This window comes from Mesoplodon mirus (genome assembly GCF_964341445.2).
Source record: "Mesoplodon mirus genome assembly, chromosome: 19".
In the NCBI taxonomy this organism is placed as follows: domain Eukaryota; kingdom Metazoa; phylum Chordata; class Mammalia; order Artiodactyla; family Ziphiidae; genus Mesoplodon; species Mesoplodon mirus.
Genome location: NC_138995.1, coordinates 58,154,066 through 58,168,855, shown reverse-complemented (window position 1 = coordinate 58,168,855; position 14,790 = coordinate 58,154,066). Strand labels below are relative to the sequence as shown.

General features: G+C 48.0%; 1 protein-coding gene across 2 annotated transcripts; it reads right to left on the bottom strand.

Moving 5' to 3' along the window:
• Positions 1-12,419: 12,419 nt before the first annotated feature.
• Positions 12,420-14,784, bottom strand: FGF21 (fibroblast growth factor 21). Of its 2 annotated transcripts, none has more exons than XM_082605953.1 (4): positions 14,646-14,784; positions 13,785-14,374; positions 13,559-13,662; positions 12,420-12,814 (listed from the first exon to the last, which is right to left on the bottom strand). In XM_082605953.1, exons 2-4 carry the CDS (start codon positions 14,014-14,016, stop codon positions 12,524-12,526), a joined length of 627 nt encoding a protein of 208 aa, XP_082462079.1. In that variant the 5' UTR covers positions 14,017-14,374; positions 14,646-14,784; the 3' UTR covers positions 12,420-12,523. The 2 variants fall into 2 exon arrangements, with proteins under 2 accessions (XP_082462079.1, XP_082462080.1); XM_082605954.1 differs by having other exon boundaries at positions 13,785-14,190.
• Positions 14,785-14,790: the final 6 nt, after the last annotated feature.

Here is a 14,790-nt window from a genome sequence, read left to right as displayed (position 1 = left end):
TCTTGGATGTGGCGCACGGGCACTACTCTTCATTGCGGTGGCTTCTCTAGTAGTGGAGCACAGGCTCTAGGTGCGTGGGCTTCAGTAGTTGTGGCACGTGGGCTCAGTAGTTGTGGCGCACGGGCTTAGTTTCTCTGCGGGATGTGGGATCTTCCCGGACCAGGGCTCGAACCCGTGTCCCCTGCATTGGCAGGTGGATTCCCAACCACTGCTCCATCAGGGAACTCACCTGCCTGGTCTTTTAATAATGCCTTGGCTTTTTTCATTTCTAATCCTTTAAAATAAAAAAGTCTTTAGACATTTGAGCATGTTCATTTTACAGTAGTTAATATTGTAGGTCTTAAGCTGTATTAGAAAGATAAGCTGTGATTTCAAAATTGACCAAAGGCTTTCAATCGAACTGAAACCAAGACCAAGTTTCTTGGTCTGCTGAGGAAAACAGAAACCACCCCAGGTATTTGTTTATTCATTTAATTTATTTTTTTACTTCTGGCTGCGTTGGGTTTTCGTTGCGGTGCACGGGCTTCTCATTGCAGTGGCTTCTCTTGTTGCCGAGCACAGGCAGTAGGCACGTGGGCTTCAGTAGTTGTGGCATGAGGCTCAGTAGTTGTGGTGCACGGGCTTAGTTGCTCTGCGGCATGTGGGATCTTCCCAGACCAGGGCTCCAACCCGTGTTCCCTGCACTGGCAGGAGGATGCTTAACCACTGTGCCACCAGGGAAACCCCACTCCAGGTATTTAAAATACAGGGAGTTCATTAAACGGAATTGGTTACACACGTGTCAGGAGGCTGGAAGAGTAAACAAGACTTGCCCTCTGAGGCAGAGTCAGGAGTGACCTGAAGCAGCTCAAATCCCTGGGGAGGCAGGAGCTTGGCGGAGTGTTCTCTGCAGGGTAGAACTCAGACCTCTGGGGAGGGGGGTCCAGGCAGCAGGTGCTCTGGCCTGTGAGGGATGGTACCTCTGTCCAAGGAAATTGGAAATCTCCCTGCCAAGGCCATGCAGCTGGCTGTTGCTGGAAGTGCCCAAAGCAGCAGGAGCCCTTGTTGCCTGTGGCTGCTGGCAAGATGCAGACTGGAGCTGGAAAAGAAGTTCCTTGGCCCCTCGTCCTGGCTCCCCGTCTCCTGCCAGGTCCTCCCTGCCACTCTGGTTAGTTGTCAAAAGGGGTCACAGAGTTGGAAGGTGAGAGTCACACTAGAGAGACAGCGGCACAGCCTCCTGAGGATGAACAGGGGAAACAGGCTCACCGTGTGCACGACATACAGAGGACGGATTCCACACATTCAACAGGGAAGGCTCCAGAACACACAGGTGCTAAACAACAGCCTATTAAAATGATATGATTCTTGGGACTTCCCTGGTGGCGCAGTGGTTAAGAATCCGCCTGCCAATGCAGGTAACTCGGGCTCGAGCCCTGGTCCGGGAAGATCCCACATGCCGTGGGGCAACTAAGCCCGTGTGCCACAACTACTGAGTCCGCGTGCCACAACTACTGAGTCCGCGTGCCACAACTACTGAGCCCACGAGCCACAGCTACTGAAGCCCATGCGCCTAGAGCCCGTGCTCCGCAGCAACAGAAACCACCGCAATGAGAAGCCCACGCACCGCAACGAAGAGTAGCCCCCGCTCGCCGCAACTAGAGAAAGCCCGCCTGCAGCAATGAAGACCCAACGCAGCCAAAAATAAAATAAATAAATTTATAAAATGATATGACTCTTAAAACATGTTCTTCAGGCTGTACTACAAACCGATGACACTCTGAACAAACAGCCGTGGGAAATAAATCAGGATCACCCAAGTCAATTTCCTAACTCATGCAGTCATGGGGTCATAACAAAGTCTAATTGTCCTGGAACTCAAGCTTGATGAGAATCAATTGAGAAGGGACCCCAGGCCTGAATCTTCAACCATCAAATGGTCAGACTGTTAACTCAGCTGGTAGAGGAGCAAAGGCTAACTCTCTTGTAGGTAAGAAATATCACAGGTAAGTATCAAGATTGTTGAATCAAAATCTTTGATCAAAATCGAGGTATTGAAGAGACAAATTTATATCCATGATATAAATATATTTGTAACCAGTTTACTGTAAGGAAACCGATCCATGTGATAATCATTGTACTCCTACTTGTCTGTCTTTGAGGGTATTTAAAGCATTTGTGAGAATCTGTTATATTAGACTTGCAAAAAATATGATCCAGACTGTATTACTCTGGGCCTCTCTTGCCTCCTGAGAGGGACTGCATTCTGCCTATGGAATGCGTATCTCTCTCAATAAACTTGCTTTCATTTAAAAAAAACAAAAAGGACTGCATTACTCTTTTTCTTCCTTTATAAAATAAATTTTAAGCTACACTAACTCTCTCTTTTTAAAAAATATATTTATTTATTTAGGTTGCACCAGGTCTTAGTTCCGGCACACAGCATCTTTGGTGCAACATGTGAACTCGTAGTTGCAGCGTGCATGTGGGATCTAGTTCCCAGACCAGGGATCGATCCTGAGCCCCCTGCATTGGGAGCCTGGAGTCTCAGCCACTGGACCACCAGGGAAGTCCCTACTCTTTTTCTTCTCTTCAAGGTTCTTAACTCATTTAAGGGAATCTGAGATCCCAGATTTGTGTTTTGTTGATTAAATTTGCAATCCATGTTCAAATGTTTTGGGAAATCTGAAATCGTGAAACTCATGGCTTGCTATTTTTAGCTGTCAAAGTAGTCAGTGAATGTTTAGAGGAAAGTTGATTGTTTGAAAATTAATTAATCATTACCAAAAAACTAAATAGTTGTGAATATTTGTGCCTGAACACAAAAGCTCTTCTGACGTTAAAAGATCTCATCACAAGGGACTTCCTTGGTGGCGCAGTGGTTAAGAATCCGCCTGCCAATTCAGAGGACACGGTTCGAGCCCTGGGTGGGGAAGATACCACCTGCAGCAGAGCAACGAAGCCCAGGCGCCACAACTACTGAGCCTGCGCTCTAGAGCATGCCAGCCACAACTACTGAGCCTGCGTGCCACAACTACTGAAGCCCGTGCACCCTAGAGCCCAGCTCTGCAACAAGAGAAGCCACTGTAATGAGAAGCATGCACACCTCAACCAAGAGTAGCCCCCTGCTCGCTGCAACTAGAGAAAGCCCACGCGCAGCATCGAAGACACAATGCAGCCAAAAACAAACAAACAAAAAATAAATAAATAAAATTAAATCAAGAACCTAAAACTCTTAGAAGAGAGCTTTTCTTAGGGGAAAATCTTCATGACAATGGATTTAGCAAGAATTTCTTGAATATGACAGCAAAAGCATGGGCAACAAAAGTAAAAATAGATAAATTGGACTACATCGAAACTAAAACCTTTTGTACATCAAAGGACACAATCTACAGAGCCAACCTATGGAGTGGGAGAAAATATTTGCAAATCATATATCTAATAAGGAGTTAGTAGTCAGAATACAGAATGAACTTTTACAACTCAACAACAAAAAGCAAACAACCTAATTAAAAAATGGGCAAAGGACTTGAATAGACATTTCCCCAAATAAGATATACATATACATCTATATGATATACATATATAAGATATATGTGTGAAAAGATGCTCAAGGGAATTCCCTGGCAGTCCAGTGGATAGGACTTGGCACTTTCACTCAGGGGGCCCGGGTTTGATACCTAGTTGGGGAACTAAGATCCTGCAAGCCATGTGGCATGGCCATAAATAAATAAATAAAGCACGTTGCATTTTAAAAAAAAAAAAGAAAAAAGACGGGGCTTCCCTGGTGGCGCAGTGGTTGAGAGTCTGCCTGCCGATGCAGGGGACACGGGTTCGTACCCTGGTCCAGGAAGATCCCACATGCCGCGGAGCGGTTGGGCCCGTGAGCCATGGCCGCTGAGCCTGCGCGTCCGGAGTCTGCTCTGCAACGGGAGAGGCCACAACAGTGAGAGGCCCGCGTACTGCAAAAAAAAAAAAAAAGAAAAAAGAAAAGGAAAGATGCTCAACATCACTAATCATTAGGGAAATGCAAATCAAATCTACGCTATCACCTCACATAAATGTTCACAGCTATTTGGGTTTTTTTGGTAATTAGTTAATTTTCAAACAACCAACTTTCCTCTAAATGTTCGCTGACTACTTCCACAGCTAAAATACATCAGTGTAGAGTATATATACCATATAGGTATCATATAGTATATATATGATATATACTATATATATATATGTATATGGAGATTTTTTTTTTTCTTTTTTTTTTGCAGAACGCGGGCCTCTCACTGTTGTGGCCTATCCCGTTGCGGAGCACAGGCTCCGGACGCGCAGGTTCAGCGGCCGTGGCTCACGGGCCTAGCCATTCTGCGGCATGTGGGATCTTCCTAGACCGGGGCACGAACCGTGTCCCCTGCATTGGCAGGCGGACTCTCAACCACTGCGCCACCAGGGAAGCCCTGTATATGGAGATTTTATTATAAGAATTGGCTCACGTAGCTGTGGAGGTTAAGTCCCACAGTGTCCTATCTACAAGCTGGAGTGGGGAGGAAAGCAGGTGGTATAACTCATTCTGAGGCCAAAGATCTGAAAACCTGGGAGCTGGGTATCTCAAGGCTTGAGAACCAGGAGCTCTGATGTCCAAGGGTACAAAAAAATGGATGTTTTGGCTCAAGAAGCGCTAGAGAGGATTTGCCCTTCCTTTGCCTTTTTGTTCCATTTGGACCCTCAATGGGTTGGATGACACCCGTTCACACTGATTAGGGTGGATGTCTTTACTCAGTCTACTGAATCAAATGCTAATCCCTTCCAGAAATACCCTCACAGACACACCCAGAAATAATGTTTTACCAGCTATCTGGGCATCCTTTAGTCCAGTCAGGTTGAGCCATAAAATTAACCATCACAGGCAATTCCTCGAAAGATTAAAAATTGAATTACCATATGATCCAGCAATACAATTCTGGATATCAGGGTTTTTTTAAAGAGATCTTTGTACATTCATGTTCACAGCAGCACTTTTCACAGTAGCCAAAATGTGGAAGCAACCTAAATGCCCATTGATAGGTGAACGGATAAACAAAATGTGGTCTATTCACACAATGGCATATTATTCAGCCAAAAAGGAAGGAAATTCTGACATCTGCTACAACACCGGTGAACCGTGAAAACATCTTGCTAAGTGAAAGAAGCCATTCAGAAAATAAGTACTGTGTGTTTCCACTTATACTAGGTATCTAAAATAGCAAAATTCATAGAAGCAGGAAGTAGAATGGTGGTGGCCAGGGGCTGGGAGGAGGGGGGAATGGGGAGTCATTGATTAATGGGTACAGAGGTTCAGTTTTGCAAGATGAAAAAGTTCTGGGGGGGCTTCCCTGGTGGCGCAGTGGTTGAGAGTCTACCTGCCGATGCAGGGGATGCGGGTTCGTGCCCCGGTCCGGGAAGATCCCACATGCCGCGGAGCAGCTAGGCCCGAGAGCCATGGCCATTGACCCTGGGCGTCTGGAGCCTGTGCTCTGCAATGGGAGAGGCCACAACAGTGAGAGGCCTGCGTACCGCAAATAAGTAAATAAATAAATAAATAATAAAAATAAAAGTTCTGGGGATTGTTTGCATCCTAATGGTAATATACTCAATACTAATGAACTGTACACTTGAAAATGGTTCAGATGGTAAATTGCATTTTGTACATATTAGATAATAATTTTATAAAAAAAGATCCTGAACAGTCATTTTTCTCTCACGGCTCTACCCTTTAAAGTTATTGCAAGACGGGGTGGGGCGAGCCTCTCTAGCCTTGTCATTCAGTACATTTGCTGGCATCTACCATGTGCCTAGTTCCCTTGTGTATTTGGTGACTTTGGATTATGAGCTCTTTCAAGACTTCCTCTATGATGTAGTTGAGCAGCATCTCTCCAGAGAAGCTTTGCTTTGCTTTGCTTTGCTTTGCTTTAGCCAGAAGCCCTAGAGCTATCACTAGCCCAATATCGATACTATTAATTTCTAATCTTGGGAGCGCCTCCACCACTGAGTTTGATTTTATACCCCTTCCATGTGAGACTGGTCTGGTGGTGACACAGTTTTCAATAGAGAACCATGTTTCTTCCATTGAGACCCCAAATGGAAACAGGAAAATCTTGAACTTCTCTTAGTGTAGTTTGGTGGATTTTTAAAAAAAAATTGTGATGGGAGTTCCCTGGTGGCCTAGTGGTTAGGATTCCAGGCTTTCACTGCCATGGCCCAGGTTCAATCCCTGGTTGGGGAACTGAGAACCCACAAGCTGTGCAGTATGGCAAAACAAAAAAATTGTGACGACATACACATAATGTAAAGCTGACCATTTTAACTACTTACAAGTGGCATTAAGTACATGCAGATTGTTATGCAACCACCCCCATCATCCATCTCCAGAACTTTTTCATCACCTCACTCTGGAACTCTGTACCCATGAAGCAACAACTCCCCATTCCCCCCTTCCCCTGGCCACCACCATTCTACTTCCTGTTTCTATGAATTTGCCTATTCTAGGTACCTCTGATCAGTGGAATCATACAGTATCTATCCTCGTGTGTCTGGCTTCTTTCATTTAGCAAAATGTTTTCAAGATACATCCATGTTAACATGCTTCAGAATTTCCTTCCTTTTCAAGGTTGAATAACATTCCACTGTATGTGGGTTGGTGGGATTTCAAACACCAGCCTTTCATTGAAGTTGTGGCCCTTTAAGCTTTGCCTTGAAAATGTGTCCCTATCACAGAATCAGCAGATTCCAGGAAGCCGCGTGGTCATTCACACTTTCCACTTGGAGTTTCACTTATTCCTTATGTTTCTTTTCCCCTCTGTCCCTTCCTTTTCTCTCACCTTTGCCTTCACCGTCTTTCCTTTCCTTTTCTTCCTTCCTTCCTCCCTCCCTCCCTCTTTCTTCCTTTCTTCCTTCCTTCCTTCCTTTCCTTTTTTTCTCTCTTCCTTCCTTTTCTTTCTCACTTTCTTTCTTTCTCTTTCTTCTTCTTGTTTTTTCTTTGCCATACGCGGGCCTCTCCCGTTGCGGAGCACAGGCTCCGGACGCGCAGGCTCAGCGGCCATGACTCACGGGCCCAGCCGCTCCGCGGCATGTGGGATCTTCCCGGACCGGGGCACGAACCCGTGTCCTCTGCATCGGCAGGCGGACTCTCAACCACTGCGCCACCAGGGAAGCCCTCTTTCTCTTTCTTTTCTCTCTTTCTTTCTTTATTTCTCACTCTTCCTTCTTTCTTTTTTCTTTTCTAATTCTTTCTTTCTCCCTCTCTCTTCCTTCCTTCCTTTTTGTCTTCCTTCCTTCTTTTCTTTTCTCTTTCTCTTTCTTTCTTTCTCACTTCCTTCTTTCTTTCTTTTTTCCTTTCTCTTTCTCCCTTCCTTCCTTCCCTCCTTTCAATCTTTCTTTCTTTCTTTCATGGGTGGGATGGGGAGAGGACCTGGAGATTTCTCTTTCTTCTTAGAAGCTCATTGATGCATTTTGAAGGATGTTTGGAAAGAGGCAAGATAGCAGTAGGGGCTGGAGCATGGATTTCTTTGGGGCAGGAGTAACTTTTGCCTGATATAATTTTGAATTTATGGAAAGTTTCAAGACTCAAACAAAGAGCAAGGTAGGTGCAGGGGATTAAGGGGTACAAACTACTATGTATACAATATATAACCTACAAAGATATATTGTATAACACAGGGAATACAGCTAATATTTTATAATGATAAATGACTATGGTGTACACCTGCAACTTATATAATATTGTACATCATATACCTCAATTTAAAAAAAGACTTGTAGGGATTTCCCTGGTGGCGCAGTGGTTAAGAATCTGCCTGACAATGCAGGGGACACGGATTCGATCCCTGGTCCCGGAAGATCCCACATGCCGCGGAGCCACTAAGCCTGTGTGCCACAACTACTGAAGCCCGTGTGCCTAGAGCCCGTGCTCCGCAACAAGAGAAGCCAACACATGAGAAGCCCACACACCACAACGAAGAGTAGCCCCCGCTCGCCGCAAATAGAGAAAGCCAAGCAACCAAGACCCAACACTGCCCAAAATAAAAATAAATAAATAAATTAATTTTTTTGAAAAAGAGATTTGTACAAAGAACTCCATGTATCCTTAACTAGGCACCCCGATTATCGCTATTCCCGCCCCCTTTTGCTTTCTCATTCACCCTCTATGTCTATATATTATCATGTATTTACCTTTCCAGAAATATTTGAGAAAGCATTGGAGATACCATGCCCCTTTGTCCCGAAATACTTCAGTGTGTATTTGCTAAGAACAAGGACATTCTATTTAATAACCGCAGTACAGAGATCAAACCCAGAAAATTTTAACATGGATAAATGACTACTATCTAAAGTTCAGAACTCATTCAAATTTCATCAAGTGTCTTGTTAATATCCAGGGTATCACCTGGATTACTCAATGAACTGCATTTCCTTGTGCTGACTCTGGTCTCTGTTTGTATACATAGTTTCCCCATCTTTTGCTTGACCTTGACATTTTCCAAGAGTCGAGTCGAGGCCGGTTGTTTTGCAGACGGTTGTCGGTTGTCCACTGGAATTTGTTTGATGTTTCCTTGTGATTAGATTCAGTTTAGGCAGCAGAGTTTCTTAATCTTCCCAAATTCCACCCCTCCCCACCCGGAGACCCAGTTGGATAGTAGGAGCTCACAAACAATGCTTTACAAAACCAGCCGACAGTGGAGCCCCATGAACCCTGAAATATGAGTGGGTGAGGCCAAACCAGGGCCAGTACAGGAAGAAAAGGAAAGGAGCAAAAGTGCTATGGGGCGGGCCTCCCTGGTGGCGCAGTGGTTGAGAGTCCGCCTGCCGATGCAGGGGATACGGGTTCGTGCCCCGGTCTGGGAGGATCCCGTGTGCCGCGGAGCGGCTGGGCCCGTGAGCCATGGCCGCTGGGCCTGCGCGTCCGGAGCCTGTGCTCCGCAACGGGAGAGGCCACAACAGTGAGAGGCCCGCATACCGCAAAAAAAAAAAAAAAAAAAAGTGCTATGGGGCTTCCCTGGTGGTGCAGTGGTTGAGGGTCCACCTGCCGAGGTGGGGGACACGGGTTCGTGCCCTGGTCCGGGAAGATCCCACATGACGCGGAGCAGCTGGGCCCGTGGGCCATGACCACTGAGCCTACGCGTCCGGAGCCTGTGCTCCACAATGGGAGAGGCCACAACAGCGAGAGGCCCGTGTACCGCAAAAAAAAAAAAAAAAGTGCTATGAAGATTGGAAACTTCCCACCAGTCCTCACCTCTAGAGGAGAGGTTGCCCTCATAGCTGAGGACTTGGTGAGATAATCTGAGAACAACAGCAGCAAATGGTGTGTGTGTGTGTGTGTGTGTGTGTGTGTGTGTGTGTGTGTGTGTGTGTGTGTGTATTGGGGGGGGTGGGACTTCCCTTGTGGCCCAGTGGTTAAGAATCTGTCTTGCAACACAGGGCACGCTGGTTCGATCCCTGGTTGGGGAACTAAGATCCCACATGCTTTGAGGCAACTAAGCCCAGGCAGCGCAACCACTGAGCCCATGCACTCTGGAGCCTGCGCGACACAACTAGAGAGAGAAGCTTGCATGGTGCAACAAAGAGCCCACGCACCGCAATGAAAGATCCCACATGCCGCAACTGAGACCCAAAGCAGCCAAAAATAATCATAATCATCATAATAATAAATAAATATTTTAAAAATTGTGTGTGTGTTTGTGTGTGTGAAGCTTCACAGGCTCCAATTAGTAGTTGGGGTGTGCTGGGGTGGTCTGGGTCCTCCTCAGAGATCTCAGAATTACTCAAGGAATCTCTCTTTTGGAAGAACAAAACTCCATACTTAAAAAAAATTATTATTGAAATCTATTGACAGATAACATTGTATAAATTTAAGGTATACAGCGTGTTAATTTGATACATTTATATATGGTAATATGATTGCTATTGTAGTGATAATTATCATCTATCACGTTACAGAATTATCCTTTCTTTTTAGTGGTTGGACAAAGCTCTATTCTTGTGAAAACAAATGGAAGCAAAACCCAGATTGATTTTGGCAGGAACTCGGGGGGTAAAGGAGAGAAAAGGTTCAGGTACCGGGGGGCAAGTAAACAGAGGAGGTTTATCTCTCTCTGAAATATTGGCAATGTGGCTATGCTGAGAGGTTGTATTTTTTCATACTGTATGGAAGCAGCAGAGAGTGAACTATGAGAATGATGAGGCTAGGAAAGCTATCCTGGTCACCCCACTCCCTACCAAACAAATTCCTCAATTACTTACATGTGAGCAAGAGAAGATGGATTGTGGCAACTGCATATAGAGATGTGTACTGAGTTAAATAGCATCCCCTGGAAATGCCCGTCCCCTGGAACCAGTGAATGTGGCCGTATTTGGAAATAGGGTCTTTATCAAGTTAATATGAAGTCATGCTGGGTTAGAGTGGTACCCTCGTAAGAAGAAACAGACACTTGGGGAGAAGGCCATGTGAAGATGGAGGCAGAGATAGGAGTGATGTGTCTACAAGCCGAGAGATGCCAAGAATTGTCGGCAACCACCAGAAGCTGGGAAGAAGCAAGGAAGGATCTTCCCCTAGAGCCTTTAGAGAAGGCATTGCCCTGTTGACACCTTGATTTCAGACTTCTAGCCTCCAGAACTGTGAGAGAACAAACTTCTGTTATTTTCAGCCCTGTAGTTTGTGGTACTTTCTTACCGCAGCCCTAGGAAACTAATAAATCCTCATTCCATTCTCCCACCAGTTGGTGGCAGCCACTAATCTGATTTCTGTCCCTATGAATTAGCCTTTCTCCCAGAATTTTGGATTCAATAGGCCTGGGCTCCAGAATGTGCATTTCTAACAAGTTCCTGGGTGATGCCAATGCTGCTGGTTTGGGGCCACACTGTGAGAACTGCCACTCTACAGCATCTCAAGTTTAGACCACTGGGGTGCAGCTTCCGGCCAACGAAAGAGCCAACGAGGGCCACCCCCCAGCCCCTAGAGCTCACTCTGGAATCTGGAATCTCTGTCAATCAATTCATCTACCAGCTCCCCTTCCCGGACTGGCTGCCCAGTTTGCTGTCCATTTCAAGGGGAAGATCTTGTAATTCTTTTGGTGCGTGTCATAGTTCCTCAGTGATCACACTTTGTACCTCACCCAGTGGAGGCTGCCGGGAGTCAAGTCTAGAAGCATTTGGAGATGAGGAGGTGGATCCTGAGGAAGGTCAGCAGCCCTGTGCCAGGCAGCAACCTCAGAGGATGGTCTTTGGACAAGGGAACATTAACCTGCTTCTACCAGAAAGGAGGCTCTACACGTTGGGAGCTCAAAGTGCTCAGACAGAGTGACAGGTGCTCGTTTGAACACATTTTGCAGGTTCCCTGTCTGATTCCCTCTCTCTGGGTCCCCACCCCCTTGTGGCGTTTCAGATTCTGTTTCCAGTGAGAACTCTCCCCTGACTGAGCCAGACTGGTTCCATCAGAGTGGGAAACTGTATTTTCTACAAGACACAGACCTTCATTTTCTCCAGGCATTGAATCCCTCCCATGACCTTCTGGGACCCACACTTATCTTCCTTTTGACTGAGATGTTCCTCTCACTTGGACCTTGGAATTTAGATCAAGGGCTTGAGACCACACCTCCTGTGAGGCTGCAGTGGTCAGTCAGACACCTGGGGTCCAGCCAAAGCTGACCTACCCCTGTGAAATGTAGTCTAAATCTTTGACTTCAAATCTTTCCTAACCAGGAAATAACTTGAAGAGCAATATGGAAATCTAAGTTGTGGAAAGGGAGGAAGATGGGCAACGTGCTCACTGAGATTGGATTCTGTGACAGTCATTACACTCCAAAGTCCATAAGCACCTGGATGGAAGCATTCAGATTCTCAGGTCCTTTTCCTGAGACCCAGGACTCCCAATCTTCAGCCCCTCCTCTCTCAGACCAGGGTGCCCAGGTTCTTATTCCCCTGTTCTCCAGGATCCAGGTGTCCAGATGTCCAGCCCACTGATCCCTCAGCACCCAAGAGTGTGTTCCTAGAACCAACTGCACCCCCAGAATCCAACAGTCCTTGCCCCAGCCCTGAGGACCAAGATGTCTTTCCATTCCTAGTGCTTAATGAACCCAGAAAACTACATTTCCCATGAGGCTGTGGGTCTGCTGTGTCATTTTTTTAAACGTCCCCCGTTATTGAGTTATCTCAGAGAAATAGTTCCACAACACTAACACAAGGTTGGGAACAGGGGGAGGCGTAGGGGGAGAATAACAAGTCCTGTCCTGTTAAAGGGCAGGGATAGTCCAGAGTCCCTGGGAACACCTTAGTGGAGCAGAAATCTGAGGGCTGGCTAGGGGAAGGGGGCAGAAAGGCTGGGACCTTCCCACAGCCTTGTGGCAACGTGGGGGGCAAGGAGAGACAAGGAAGCTGACCCCACTTCCTCCCTCAAACACATGTGCTCACTCTGATCCTCCTCTCAGACTCTTTATTATTTCAAGTAAGAAAAAAAAGAAAATAAATAAGATAAATAATACAATAAATAAAGAGGAGACTCAGTAATAAACAGCCTGTGGCTTCAGGAAGTGTAGCTGGGGCTTCGGCCATGTGAAGGTCCCACCATGCTCAAGGGGTCCGAGGAACCCACGTCGGGAGGCTCGGGGGCCAAGACCCCTGGAGGCTCCAGGGGTGCCGGGAGGAAGCCTGGCAGTGGCAGGAAGCGAGCAGGTCCCCGGGGGGCCAGGTCCCAGTTGGAGGAGCGGTGCGGGGGCAGGCGGAGTGGAAGGCCAAGAGCCTCAGACTGGTAAACGTTGTATCCATCCTCAAGAAGCAGCTCCCGGAAGCTGCAGGCCCGGGGGTCGAAGTGGAGCTGAGGGGATGAGAACAAAGATCAGAGACGTGGGATTCCTCTACACCTGCCTCCTGCAGGAACCCCAGCTCCATCCTCTCCCAGACTCAGGGGTGCAGGTCCCCAGCTCTTTCTCCTTTCAGACCACAGAGTCCTGTCCTCCAACAGGATGTGGGAGTCCCGGGACTCCTGGGGAGCTGGGGGAACCCACTCCTTCCTCAGATGCAGAGTCCAGGTCCCCAGCCCCTTCCTCAAAACCACAGAAGCAGGCTCTTCCTTTACACCTAGGCAGTCCCGCCAGGCTCACCTCCTTGCCCTCACTTCACAGAGAAGAATATTCCAGCCCAGGGATCAGTGGAGGCTCTCTAAGTCCTGGCAGGGGCATCTGGCTAGCACCCAAGGTCATGTTCACTTTACAGGCCATCGATTCCCAGAGTGAACCTGCACCCAGCATGAGTCAGGCCTGTAGGAGCCTGTGTGGTCAGCACGGGTTATGAGTCACAAGACTCGGTCTCCCAGGTCATTCTGTCATTCACAGGCTTTGTGACTTGGGGCTGGTGGTGGCCCTGCCTGAGCCTCAGTTTCCTCTTCTTGTGAACATGGATGACAACAGCTGCCCCCTCCAGGGATTGTGGCGACGTCGGGGCATTCAGAGAGCATCGAGCCAAGCCTGGCCAAGGTCAAAGGTGCAAAACATGGTCCCCCAGCCTGTGAGGGTGGGGAGAGGAAGGGTGGAGCGCACGGACAGGGGTCCTGGGAACTCACCGATCCATACAGCCTCCCCTCTGGCCCCTGGCACAGGAACCTGGATGTTTTAACTCCCAAGATTTGAATGACCCCTGGCTTTAGGGCTTTCAGCTCCAGAAGACCTGAGAGGAGAAAGTGATTAGGGACTCAGAAGGCCTTTGCCCATCCCTCTCCTCCCTCAGAGCCAGGAGGCCAGGCCCCAATTCTCTCCTCCCTCAGGACCAGGCCCTACACCTACACTCACTTTCGGGGCTCTGGCGGGCCGTCCCCACCACTGTGCCATCGGCCCTGATCTCCAGGTGGGCCTCCGTCTCCTGGGCGTCATCCGTGTAGAGGTATCGCTGGCGGACTTGGCCCCCAAATTGGAGGAGGGGGCTGGAGTCAGCAATGGGATGTGCCTGGCAGGCTCCCAGCAGGACAGCTAGCACAGGGACCCACAGTCCCAGGTGCTCGAATTTGGCCCTGTCCCAGCCCATCAATGGTTCACGTCCTCAAGTGAGGTATGGGGTCTGGGCTTTGAAGACCTGAATGGTCTAGATTCTGTTTCAGAGCCTGGGTGTCGGGGAGAGCAGATTCACAATGGCTTCTCTGGTAGCTGAAATGCCTGGGTCCTCTTGCACGTAGATCCACAGCTGACAGGACACCCAAATCTCTTGGGAAGAATGCAGATGCTCCAGAATTTATATCCAGACAGACCCGCCCAATCACCTTCCCAACGCTTGACCCTTGATATTTGACCCACATGGCAGATGCTAGAATTCCACGGTGGCCAGGTCAGCCTGAACGGATGATGCAATCAGGGGTCCTTCCAGCTGGGGCCCTGGGCTCCTGGGTCTGAGACATCAGGGGGATAGAAATGTGATGAAGTGGGACCTGAGTGAAAGGGGCTGGGGGCCCAGACTGTTTGGTCTGAGGGAGGAGGAAGCTGGGGTTTCAGACTTGTGGGTCTGAAGAAGCAGGAGGCTGGGGGTTCAGGCTCTTGGGTCTGAGGGAGGAGGGGGCTGGGGGCCTGGACTCCTGAGTCTGAGCAGGAAGGGGGCTGGGATCCATCTCTCTGCCTGACTGATGCAGATTGTGTCCCACAACTGGCATTTCTGCGTCTCACCTGACTTTCTGGGTTTCTGGGGGTCAGACACTGAGGCTCCTTGGTCATCAAGAAAGCAGCAAGTGCCACATGATCTAAGCGTCCTCCTCAAGGACACAGGAGTCCTGGTGTGGGAGCTTCAAACCAACCTACTCACAAATCCCAG

What these genes read in the sequence shown, in the direction of transcription:
- FGF21 (XM_082605953.1), bottom strand. Translation starts at nt 14,016, where the DNA reads ATGGGCTGGGACAGGGCCAAATTCGAGCACCTGGGACTGTGGGTCCCT. An exon ending in GGCCCGCCAGAGCCCCGAAA is followed by an intron (nt 13,663 to 13,784) that starts GTGAGTGTAGGT and finishes TTCTCCTCTCAG; the next exon opens with GTCTTCTGGAGCTGAAAGCC. An exon ending in AGGGGAGGCTGTATGGATCG is followed by an intron (nt 12,815 to 13,558) that starts GTGAGTTCCCAG and finishes TCATCCCCTCAG; the next exon opens with CTCCACTTCGACCCCCGGGC.